Raw genomic sequence first — 13,543 nt, 5'->3', positions numbered from 1 at the left:
ATAAATATATATATAAAATATTATTATATAAATATAATAATTATTATATATACATATTATATTGTGTGTGTGTGTGTATGTATGTATGTGTGTGTATGTATGTGTGTGTGTGTATATATATATATATATATATATGTGTGTGTATATATAAATTTTTTTTCTCACTAACATTCAGATATGAAAATTTAATAAAATGGCCACAATAAAAATTACTTGCTAGGTCAATTGATTACCTAAAAGTCTATAGACATCGCCATCGATTCATATTGTACTCATTCTGTTAACAACACTTGCAATGAGACCTGTTTTCCTGTTTGTTCATGAAGCTTATTGCTAATAGTTCTTAATCCTTCCATTATGATTATACTTATTCAGGTTTCAAATGATATGGTAAAAAAAAGCAATCCTGATATTTTCAGATACAATTGGCACCAATCCATGAGAATGATGCAGAAAATATTCTCAAACAAAACAAAACTTAAAATCTATTATTTAAAAAATCGGATCTTTATTTCTGCAGGTTTAACTTTGGGAATCTGGGATTCTGGTTCCCGTGGTCAGTGGTGTTGTTGGTGGTCGCTGCCGTACTCTTCACCTACATCGCCCTCCTGTTGGTGAGAACACTGAACAACAACAAAGCGTTTCAGCCTCTGCTTGTCCTCATAATTAATGTCGTGGTCTTAATGTTTGCAGGTCTTAGCGGTGTGCCTTCTCTCTGAAGGACAGAGGCTTTACCTCCACTGGAGCCACAAGGTGATCAAAGAAAACAGTTCTATCACTCTTACTGTGAATGACACCCCATCTTGCACATTTGTATTCATTCCATATCTGCATTACCAGAGAAACAGCTTCATATGATTCAGATTGCATTGAACCTACAGTAAAAATAATTTGACAGCCAAAATGCCATTCAGAAACGTTTTGCTGTGCTACAGACCTTATGTAGCTCCGCCCCTTTTCAGCACTGCGCTCTTGTCTTTTGTTTTTCCCATCTGTATTTTCACAGCGATCTTGCCTATTAATGAATGAACGGCTCATTTTAAAATCTTCCCGGTCTACTGATATTTGTTAAGACATTTGTTTAAACATTACAATCCTCATGATAACTTATATTAACTTTACGTTAAGTAAATCCACTTCAAAAGCGAATTAATCCTCGACTGCGAAGAGCGACCGCAAAAATGGAAGTTCAAAGACAATATTCTAAAGATGGCGGCGCCCTTGTTTCTCTGGTGCGTAAGGTCTATAATGATTAAGGAAAAAACACCGTATCTTATTTTAGGATTATTTATTTGCTATTTTAATATTTATCGATATTTTGTATCGACTATTTTTTTTATTTAGTTTTAGTCATTTTAGTAATTGTGCTTTTGTAATTTAAATTATTATTTTGCCTTGATTTTTATTTATTTGTTTTATTTTCAGGCATTCTTTAGTTCTTCAGCTTAAACTTTTATTTCAGTTAGTTGCTGTTAAGACAACATTTCTAATTTTCATTTAAGCTTAATCTAATATTTATATTTTATTTTATTTCAGCTTTCGGTTAATACTGGTGATATTTTTTTACTATTTGTTTTTTAATTAGCAAAAAAAAAAGATGACAAAATATATATACGTTTGTATATTTTGTGACTTTTCACAGATTGGTATCCTGGTGACTCTAGCTTTCTCTATCAGTGCCACAGCTGTGCTCTCTGACTTATGGAGCAAAGAATGGACGACGCTGCTCCTTTCATTTCAGGTGGGTCTCTTCACCCGACACAGTAATTGGGACAAACAGTCGAATTAGCTTTCCAATTTACAAGTGCAGTTCATGCAGTGTGCATTTATGTATTTCCATTTTTGTGTGCAGATCACAGCACCCTTTCTGCACCTTGGCGGAGTTTCCCTAATGACACTTCTGTCCTGGCCAATAGCCTTACACTTCTTTCGCATGAACAAGAGAGGTACATGATCCTTTTTGGTGCTTGTTGGCAACAAATGAAAATACATTGTGATTCTGGTCATATCCTATTTCAACCAACACATTCTAGTTGTTTTTGCCAAAAACTAAGATTCTGGGCTGAAAAAATAGCCGCTACACCTGCTAGTCTCAAATCAGATACCACTAACATCAGTGGATTTGAAAGAATGGCTCAGTGGGTAGTATTTTGCATGTTCTCTGTGTGTCTGCGTGGGTTTCCTTCGGGTGCTCCGGTTTTCACCACAATCCAAAAACCATGTAGTATAGGTGCTAAATATGTGTGTGTATGAGTACCAATCCATGTAATTGAGGGGATTGGGGAAGACTTTGAAAGACCTAGCAACCCACCCTGGAAAAATCATTGCCAAGAAACTTCATGGACAGTATCTCGCTTATGGCAAGAGATGGCCTTAGAATCACCAATAGTTGGATACGATTTAAATGGTAATAAGTAGATATTGTAATCGCCATGTAGTTACAAAAAAGCAGCTTGTTCTGGCTAAATTGATGCAACAAAACTGGATTGCTCCCATTATAATCGCCCAGTGTTGCACGGCATTGCTCATTCAAGCATATTTGACAGACATCTCTTTCCTGTTTGTTGTTGTGCTGCACATCAACTCAAGCCACTTTCATTTCCCCATCCATATACTGTATTTTAAGGTGCTGGAAGTGATTTCAGACATTTTGCTATCTAGTACAGAGACACATGACATGCAGGGAAAATATTAAAGGGATAGTTCACCCAAAAAGGAAAATTCTGTCATCATGCACTCACCATCGTGATCTGAACCCATTACACTTTCGTTTATGAATCCATATGAATCAAGCGGTTTAGTCCAAATTTTGTAAAGAGACTCGGTTGCTTTACATTTTGAACAGATTGGATTTAGGTACGACATGAGGGCGAGTAATCATTGGCATTGAATCATTGAGTTTTCATTTTATTGGTAAACTAACTCTCTAAAGAAAACTCTTTAAAGAAATCATTCCCACTACTTACTAATACATCAGCATTTTTTACAATTATTTCCCTCGTTTTAACGTGAGACACGGCAGGCAAAAACATATTTTTTTTTTTTCACTAGTCAATTTTGAGATTTTGGGATATTTGTCTTCAAAAACATGTCTTCTTTCAGACTTGTGGTGAAAAAAAGTCCGAAATACATTTAGGTCTTTATTTTACTACACTTTGTCTGTTTGCGTCTGTAGATTTCTTATAAATTCTTCAAAAGTTGTCGTTATAAATCATCCTGCTGCTCAGCGATCGCGATCTGGACCCCGTCATCATTACACACACAGTTAGAAAGCTCTCTTTCTCCTGTACAAGGCTGTCAGATCCAAATACGGTCATTTCCTTTTTATCAGCAACCAATCATGAAAGTAAAAGGGGGGATTTAACTCTAAATGCGTGATCTCATTGGCTGATGCTAAATCTTTAAGGGCAGTTTTCTCAAAATGACTTTTCTCTCATACTCCAAGTCCGAAATCTCCACTTCAGGAGCACCTATATACACCAAACTTTCCAGTCTTGTACCAGTTATATTATGAAGACATATACAGAGGGATTTGTAAATATATTATTCCTAGCCTGATTTATATAACATTTTATTCCAAAAAACATGGCGAAAATCATTTTTTAAGGCAATTGGCAGTATATTCTGATTTACAGGATAACAAAAGTAGATATCCATAAATCCCTCTGTAATTTTTTTCCTCATCTAATATATGAACACAATGAAAATAGAATTTTGAGCCTGGCTTTATCCAATACTCAGATTTCATATTTTAAAATACATGCAAATTAGTGCATATTTAATTAGATAATGCCTCATTTGCATATTTAAACATTAAATTACTGAAAACTTGTAATATATTTTTTTTCTCATCTTAATGTAGGTAATCAACTGGGAAAGTTTCATGGTGATATCTGCTAGTTAAAAAAAAATTCCCTATTCACCTCTAGTGTCTTGCCTTAAGTATATTGTGAAAGCAATATAATAATTAGTTCCTTCGGTTTACTAAATTGTGCGCTCAATGTAATAATGTGTTCCCTTTTTTGAGTTAAATCAAAACGAGTGAACTAATTGGTACAATGTGTCCAAGACTTATTAAATCAAGGGAACAAATTAGTATATCATGCTGAAAATTTTGATAAATGAGGGAACAAAATGATTATATCATGACATGTGCAAGGTTCACTTTAAAACAAGGGAAGGAACAATTTGTAAATATTGGTCACGATTTACTAAAATGAGAAGACATCAGAAAGGAGATTATTTGCTCAGTTTACTGACATTTTGTTTAACCCTGAAACACAATGCAATGTGTCATTCAAAATACAGGTATAAAACCTAAAATTATTTTGGAAAATTCATCCATATTAAAACATCCTGTTTTTACAGACTTAAAGCATATTTTATTTTAGTTAGTTACCAAGGCAACCTTTATAATGTTCATTTTACTATTTAACTGTTAAAATGTTTAATTTTAGAAAACAACAAGGGGTAGATGGGACATTTCATCTATGAAATCCCAGTAAAATAAATTGTAAACCAAAACCATGATGTCCATGTTGGTAATGGGCAGGTTTTACCATAGTACTATAGTCAGTTGCATCATTACTGCTCTCAAGTCAATGGAAATGGTGTAATTTTGTTGGTGTCAGTGACTCAAATCCATTTATTATCTGTTGTTAACATGGTTGCTGCATCTGTCCTTTCTTTTCATTGTGCTGTTAGACACATAAAAACCAAGAGCTTGCCCTCGAAAAGCAATGCTCCTCCCTGCCCTCCTTTTCTTCTTTCCCTTTGGCTTTTCTCCTGCTCTCTTTCCTCACTCTCTGCATCTGGCTGATGTTCGGCTGAGTCATGTCTGCGTCTCTCTCTCTCTGCGCTTTACTGAAAGCACGACGAATGAGTCAGAAAGACAAATGCAGGACAGAGGCTGAACTCACACCAGCTGTGTGACGCTCGCCTCCACCCAGAGACGTCTCTTTGTCCCATCATCCCTCTCTCACAAAGACAACATCTCTCTCTTCTTGAGATGAGCCGTGCCAGTGTAGAGGTGACATAAACTCTCATTACAGGAGACCCAACGGGTGCTGCAGTTACTAAGTGGACCCTGTCAGTGCATTATTACCTTTCTGTAATTCACTAAATGAATCGAACGTTTATTCAGGCTGATAAATGATTGTTGAGTATTGTATTGGCCGGTTTGATGTTTTTGTTTTTATGTATTTGGCAATGAAGAGGGTGGTTTTGTGGATTTGGCTATGATAGGGAAGTTGATAGGGAGGGATGTCGATGGCATTTTGCCTAGATCAGAAACTTTTGCAAATGACTTTGATTAACTTTTTTGATCCACTTCAAATGTTGACTACTATATATAAAGAGCTCTTTTCCAAAACGCTATAAATCCATTTCAATAGTTTTCAGGAAAACTACATATTTTACCTAGAACCACACATTTTGTGAATATTCAAATTATCCTGTTTAAATGTTTTATTGGTTCAGTCTGAACATTTTGAACAATAATTATTAAATCAAACAACAATATTGTTAATGATAATTTAAAAGTTAATTTTATTTTTTTCCAAAACGCTATAAATCCATCCATTTTTTGTATCATTATTAGTAAAGTCATTTTTAGTAAAGAGTCAAACCTCAAACAAATAGTACCAATTTCAACATATGCATGAAAAAAACGAATTATTAATACCAATTTCAACATATGCATGAAAAAAACGAATTATTAAAAATGATCAATATATGATAACGATATTCAAAAAAGGGATGGGCACCCCTCCAGCACATGCACACACACACACACACACACACACAGGCTACATAACATGTGAGCAAAGCGGAGCAGCATGACGCTTAAATATAAGTTAAAAAAACAAAAAAACAAAATAAACATTTCACATTTGTTTTTAATAATATTACATTAGTTATTTTTATTATTTCATCTATGTTGAGTAGGCTATGAAAAGGGAACCGCATGAGATGAGTAAGATAGGATCAAAATTCAAAAGCTGCCCAATATCGGAAAATATTTGGAGTGCGTCAGACATGATTTTGACCACTTATTAAGTTTTGTTTTGTAGAAAGCTTGTAAATTTCGTTTCATATAAATTGTATCTTCATTTTAATAAATGTTTCATCGACAAATTGACTGGATTAATACATTAGAAGTAAATATCAGACAATATAATCAGGACACAGAGGCGCGCAGGTGAACCGGAGCGCGTCTCATATATGAACCGAAACATCGCGATGCTTGCCTCACACAGGCCTGAGAACTAAGCTACAGAAAGCTTTAAATATCTACTTTTAAACAAAACAATTAAAAACTAAAATAAATTGGCAACTCTCTGCGTATGTAGGCTAATTCGAAGTATGCGTTTCTCTATGCGCGTTCACTGCGAAGATGGCGAGTAAGCATCATCAACTTTATCTTTGTTGCTGACACTGACAGAAAACACTAGTTTATTAATAAACAAATTAAATGTTTCATGCATAATCATTACTTTTGCCGGTTCTTTGTGGCAAGCTTTATGCATACGTTGAGATGCGGAATATGCAATTAAAAACGCTCATATGGTTTCTCTCCCATTTATTTAAATCAATATATGTGTTTACTGATAATACAAATGGCTTAAATGATCTACTACTAGTCGACTAGAAAACTAGGACTCATTTTGAGGAATGAATGAACATAATAAACCTCTGTTCAGAGTGCCGCCGTGCTGGATTGTGTAGAGCGCTCATTGAATTTGAGGATTTATCGTGTTTAGGCTAAAAACAGGGCTGGCGCTTATCGCGGCTTGGAAAGAAACTGTATCTTGCAGTACATTTTAAACAAGGAAATATAGCGATTCGGCATGAAACGTTGATGGAGCAGTGAAAGGGTTCTGTCCACAGCAGAATGACACGACAAACTCATTTTTTTTAAAAATGGCGTTTAACGCGTTTTGGAAAAGAGCTCTTCATATATATATATATATATGGATCATTATTGCTGTGATTATTTTTCTAGCATGTTATATGTTTGGCAACAGTTCTTCTAACCCTAATTGATGGATTGTGTGTAGCTTTTCATTTCTTAAACATCCATGTAGGAAGGCACATCTGGCCTTATCTCCCTTGAGACCATCCCTAAACAGTTCTATGGGTTGCCATAGTCTCCCACCTAAAGATGAAGTATATAATGATCCTTGATTCAGCCCCTAATAACTATAATTCGGTTCTTCATATTATATATTTGTCTTTCATTCATTAAGTTTTTGCATATATTCATTGAGGGGAATCTTGTGTGTTTCAGTGAGGCAGGTTGCTATCCTCAGTCTGTACTTGGCGGTTCTCTTCACCCTGTATCTGGTGCCGTTGGGCATGTACTCCCCCTGCATCAAAGTGGAGGGCACGCTGGGGCCAGCACCCACTCTCATTGGGCATAGAGGAGCACCCATGGTGTGGTATTTTTACCTCATGATATTTTAAGATCCCTGTTGTGTAATACTGAAAGAGCACATGTGGATTTTGTGTGGGTTTAAGTTAGCATGCCTTTAAAATCAGTGTCTGTTTGACTTATCTTTCAAAAGTAAACTTGACTTAGATTTTAATTCTTGAATGATAATAAAAAAGTATTCTTATGTTCGACCATTAATGGATTTGATTACAATGGTTAAGACTCAAAATGGTTGTCGAAAGGTTTGACGTTGTTGATCCTTTTCAAACAGCTTGCTCCAGAAAATACCCAGATGTCCTTTGAGAAGGCTGTAGAAGTAGGAGGAGAGGGGCTGGAGACAGACGTCACAATCAGGTGAGCATCTTTAACACACCTACTTACTGTATTTGTATAAAAGCCTTTTAAGTTTTAAGAAGTTATGCTTCTTTTATGGCTTCTAACATTCCTAGGCATTCAAGTGATTATAGATCATGGTGCCTGCATTGCCACGGTCTTGGGTTTAATTCCAAGGGAATGCATGATCTAATATAATGTGTACTGTTCCTTGAATGCAATACATATCGCTTTTTTGTAAAAAAGCATCTGCCAAATGCATAAATGTAAACTTTTTGCCACTTCTGTTATGTACACTGCAAAGATGGGAAAATGGTTGGCTTTAAGTAGGGCTGTAATCAACCAAAGAAAATTGATTAGTTAGATTAAACTACTTGGTAGCCTTGTCCACCTAAATTAATTATAAATAAAGATGAAAACTAGTAGTCTATTGAAGTATATTAAATCATTTTTGGCCTAATTATTTTGTACTGAAATGACACACTGGAGTATGTCGGCTCTGACAGCGTTGCATCACGTGCCACTGCACAATATTATAGCTATAGCCTATGATTTCTGAAAATAGTACTGTGAACTAGAGATATCAGCACAAGAACTGTTGAGGAATATGCAACCTAATTTAGACAATTGTTATAATAACTGACAGACACTATCATTTCAGCCGCTCTGTGCATGTCCTCGCACTGAACATAGGAGATCAGCTTCGCGGCTGAGACACCAATACACCATTTTAACACAAAAAGGCACAACCACTATAATAAAAAAATAATATTTATTAAAAAAACTAGATCAACACAAGAGCAGAAACTAAATAAAGTACATAACTGAAAAATAGGCTTAAAACAAATACAAACAATGGGCACTGAGCTTCTACTGTATTTGTGCGCATTAGTCCCTGTTATACATCTTACATGTACTTACGATAGTAAAACCAGTAAAATGATGTATAATTATAAGCAACTAACCCTAAACATAATCCAAATCATATAGTAGGTATATGTTGTCAATTAATATTTTTTCGTAATTTTATAATTACCCTGTAAAAAGGGCACCTTTTAAAATAAAGTTTAACTAAAAATACGTAATATATATATATATGCTGTGTCTGTCAGTTTTTGGCCAGGACGCTCTTGTAAAAGAGATTTTTAATCTCAATGTGCTTCTTTCCTGGTAAAATAAAGGTCAAATAAAAAAAATAAATATATATATATATATATATATATATATATATATAAGTAAATAATACTTAATATATAAGTATATAATAAAATAATAAATAGCATTTATTATTCTTGGTTAAATGTTTTCAACATTTACTAATACATTAGTCTTAACAGATGCAACTTTCTATTTTAATAGAGTATTTAAAGCTCTAAAACTAACTTGGATGAATAAATCATGTAACAAATATATTTCTCATTGTTAGTTAATGCATTAATGTTGCTTTTGAAAATTGTTACATTGTTATCTTTGCCAAAAAAATTAAGAATCCGTTGTGAGTCAAGTCTCTTTGCTTTATTTGCTTTGCTGTCTATGAAAAGTTTTTCAGATCAGTCAGTTATGAGGTTTCATTTAAGGTTATGGTGCTACCTATACAGACCGCAAAGCTAATGTTGATAAAATACCCAGCAACCTCCTTTCAAATTAATTCTATGACATTTCTGTAATCTACTGCTACAAATACATCAGCAAACCATCAATGGGCCGTTCATTCACAAGGTCATTTCCTCTAAAGGTCTGCTCTAGCCAAGAGGCGTATAAATGGAGATCTGATGCTAACCGCTCCTGGATGAGTCAGTGCTCTCAGGTTAATGTGATTAGCTGAACACTAATCCTGTTAGCGCGCTCCCGAGGAAGCATGGATGAAGATGAGGAAGCATGTTGTCTATTTACAGCTTATATTACGCAAGTTTGATGACTTGACAATATAACATCACAACTACATGAAAAAGCTTTTACTGTCTTAAAAAAACTGATTTGTGTGCATTAGTGGAACTGAAGGTGTTTGAGCAAACACAAAACATGTGATCGTTGTCATGCGGTGAATGGGGCTAATCCTGGAACAGCCGTGTCGTCATAAGAGCTCGTGCGGCCGCTCTTGAGTCCTCCGGCTGCTCTCGAATCACTCTCACGCTACTTTGATGGCATACGTCACAGTCACGTGGTGTCGCCGCTGTCTCATGTCGGACACAATTTCTAACCGGCATGCACTGCTTCAAGTCGAACAAGCCTAAAAACTAAGGACTTACCAAAAAACAAGACACACATAAAAGCAATGAACAATGATCCAATGACAAAACAAAACAGAGAACAACATGAGTAGAACAACCAATGAAACATCACACATGAAGCATGTGACATGATAATATGAGGAGCAAGGGAAACATATGACGCACAATTTTAAATAATACTAAAATAACACAATACTTTGCATTATCTTTGTGTTGGCTTTTTCATTTTTCATAATTTAGATGGGAAAAAAATGTATCTAAAACAAACTGAAGTGGATTCCACAGAATGCAAAAACTGCTGCCAACCTTTTTGAGCATGCTAAAAACAATATTCCTCTTTGCAGTTATGATGGCGTCCCATTCCTGATGCACGACAGCACCCTGAGGAGGACAACCAACGTGCATGAAGTGTTTCCCAACCGGACGGATGACCCGGCGGCCATGTTCACCTGGGCAGAGCTGGAGATGCTCAGCGCTGGATCCTGGTTTCTTCGGGTAATGATCCAGCACCTTGGGTTCCTGCTCTTAAATCAGCAGTCATATGAATATATTGATGGCTAGGCTATGTGTACGTGTAACCGCTTCGTAAGAGCCAATTTACCTTTGGTGATTGGACCCAAAATATCAATATCCAGGGCACCAAGACACTGTCTATTAAACACTTCAACACACTTTAAATGATGAGCTTGTATGAGCAGGTCTAGCATTAGTACATAGAGATGTTTGTTCTTTTGTTTTTTTATCAATATTATGTGGCCTACTTGGAGGATATAAGTTTTAGTGCATCATATTTGAGGGCAAAAAAACCTATTCAAAATAAGACTTTGTCAAGCCAACAGGAAATTTGTCTTTAATTTGATTCTTAGCTAGCTCTTCTATTAGGGTGTGTGATTGAGATCTGCTTGGCTATTGGTTTCATTTTATTTTCTTGGATGATGAAAGTGCAGCGGACGGTTGGAGAATCTGTGCGCCACTAAAAAATAATTAAGGTACTCGACAAAGGTCAAAATAAACGAGGAGAAGAGTTGAGGGAATTAAAACCACAATCCCATCTAATTTTACGAATCATGGTGTTCCGAAGATGAACGAAGGTCACACAGGGTTGGTACAGCATGGGGGTGAGCAATTAATGACTTAAGTTACCCTCTGGTGCTCTTCGGTCATTTTTGACCGAAAAATTTTTTGTTTTGAAATTTTAAAAATCACAGCTTCATCAGAATGTTACGAAACTTGGTGACTTTTATGGCATTGGGTATGTGAACACAAAAAAAAATTGAGGTCATGATCCGAGCATACTAAGTGGTCGTAAAAAAAATAGTCACACTTGAATCCCACCCATTCCAGAAAACTGGAATCCCACCCATTTGAGCTTCACTGGTTGTGCTGTATGCTTTTGACTTAGCAAAATTATTGATCTGTTAAAGTGTTAGTTCACCCAAAAATGAAAATTAAGTCATTAATTACTCACCCCCATGCTGTACCAACCCCGTAAGACCTTCGTTCGTCTTCGGAACACAAATGAAGATATTTTTGATTAAATTTGAGAGCTGTATCACTACCACATTGGCTGCCAAAGGGACTGCCTCTTGACGGCCCAAAAAGTCAATGAAGAAAATGTTTAAATATCCCAAGTGACTACCGTGGCTCAACTATATGTTTATCAAGCGACGCGAATACTTTTTGTGCGAAAAAACAAACAAAAATAACGAGTTTATTCCACTATTTCTTTTCTTCCTTGTAGGCCAGAAACGAGACTTCCTTAGATTTCCACGACGCATTCGCGAGATTTGCGATCTGAAGTAGTGTAAGCTGGTGTAAGCAGATCGCAATTCTCGCGCATGCGTCGTGGAAATCTAAGGAAGTCTCGTTTCTGGCCTACAAGGAAGAAAAGAAATAGTCGAATAAACTCGTTATTTTTGTTTGTTTTTTCGTACAAAAAGTATTCGCGTCGCTTGATAAACTTATAGTTGAGCCACGGTAGTCACTTGGGATATTTAAACATTTTCTTCATTGACTTTTTGGGCCGTCAAGAGCCAGTCCCTTAGGCAGCCAATGTGGTAGTGATACAGCTCTCAAATTTAATCAAAAATATCTTCATTTGTGTTCCGAAGACGAACGAAGGTCTTACGGGGTTGGTACAGCATGGGGGTGAGTAATTAATGACTTAATTTTCATTTTTGGGTGAACTAACCCTTTAAGTACACAGCACGTCCAGCAGATGTGTTTTCTTATGTCATCAGGTTAAAGCATATCTGCTAAAAAATGGTACATGAAATTGCTTACATTCATATTTGATACTGAGATAAATTATCTGGCGTAGATAATAAATAAGATTCGCCCCTTCAAGTGGCATCCAGTTATCTCCTTGGAATATATAATGGCTATTTTGCATTTTAATAAAAAATCATATAAATTAATAAAATAATTGTTATATATGTGAATATATAAATAGTATACTATATTTAATAAAACATGTTTTAACATTGGGCAGCATGATCAAGTAACTAGTCAACTAAAATAAAAATTCATAAAAAATTCATAGTGGATATATGCAATGCATTGTGGATGCAGTATTAATTTCATGCAAACAAAATTAGTTTAAAATGCAGAAAATGTGTCTATATTGCAGAACGAGTAAAAGCACTATTTTCTTTTGTTGTTAATGTTTTGGTATCCGTTATACTTGTGTTGTTGTTTTTATTTTTTTTATTTTTGAGTTTTTCTTCAAAGCTGGATATTATATTATATTCATATTTTCAGAGAAATCACATGGGTTATTTTAGGATGTTGTGGTCAAAAACAGATTAAAAACAACTCATGGTTTATAAAACCATAAAAATCATAATGCAGTGCACATCCATATGCTTTGGATCTTGGCCCCTTAATTAAAAATCCCTCTTAAATTCCTGTGTGGAATCAATTGGGATTAAAGGATTCTAGCTGGAATTAGGCTTTGCCAGGAGGAGCCTTGCGTCACCACTGTTACAACCCTAAAATACAATGCTCAACCTCAGCCAGTTTAAAGTTCAATAGAGGGAGTTATCCTTGGCTTTGATCAAGCTAAATGCTTGTGGATTGTATTATAAATGTGTATAAAGCAACATCTGAGATGTTGGATCTCATAATTGATCTATAAAACTGCATGCCTGAACTCAAGTTAACCAGTCTTCTCTGTCTCTACCTCCTCTCAGAAGGATCCTTTCAGTACAGCCGCCTCTCTCGATATAAATGAGAGGGTTCAGGTCCAGAACCAGACTGTACCAACACTGAAAGAGTTCCTGAATCTGGCCGCTCGGCACGAGAGACTGGTGATCTTCGACCTCAGACGTCCACCCCGAGGCCACCCGTACAGGGACACGTGGATCACTCGCACCCTGGAGGTCATACACAACGAGTCCTTCATTAACTCCAGTCAGGTAGTTCATGAACCCTAGTTGGATGCTGACATGTTCTAATAACCTTAAACAATGGCATTATAATGTCATGTGACCACCTCATGGCATTATGTGTTTCCATTTTTAAACGGTTCAATAAAAAAAAAGAGCTG

General features: G+C 35.8%; 1 protein-coding gene across 4 annotated transcripts in view; it reads left to right on the top strand.

Moving 5' to 3' along the window:
- Positions 1 to 13,543, top strand: part of gdpd4a (glycerophosphodiester phosphodiesterase domain containing 4a) — a 29,695-nt gene that overhangs the window by 11,210 nt on the left and 4,942 nt on the right. For all 4 annotated transcript variants that reach the window (XM_039663681.2, XM_039663682.2, XM_039663680.2 and 1 more), the window contains exons 4-11: positions 521 to 614; positions 694 to 753; positions 1,643 to 1,741; positions 1,853 to 1,946; positions 7,289 to 7,434; positions 7,704 to 7,786; positions 10,341 to 10,491; positions 13,188 to 13,412. In XM_039663681.2, coding sequence (XP_039519615.2) covers positions 521 to 614; positions 694 to 753; positions 1,643 to 1,741; positions 1,853 to 1,946; positions 7,289 to 7,434; positions 7,704 to 7,786; positions 10,341 to 10,491; positions 13,188 to 13,412 — 952 coding nt within the window. The remainder of the gene's footprint in view (positions 1 to 520; positions 615 to 693; positions 754 to 1,642; positions 1,742 to 1,852; positions 1,947 to 7,288; positions 7,435 to 7,703; positions 7,787 to 10,340; positions 10,492 to 13,187; positions 13,413 to 13,543) is intronic.

The sequence above is a fragment of the Pimephales promelas genome, chromosome 10 (assembly GCF_988280905.1).
Source record: "Pimephales promelas chromosome 10, fPimPro1.hap1.1, whole genome shotgun sequence".
Lineage (NCBI taxonomy): Eukaryota > Metazoa > Chordata > Actinopteri > Cypriniformes > Leuciscidae > Pimephales > Pimephales promelas.
Note: the sequence above shows the minus strand (reverse complement) of the source record. Positions and strands in the feature narration are given on the sequence as shown.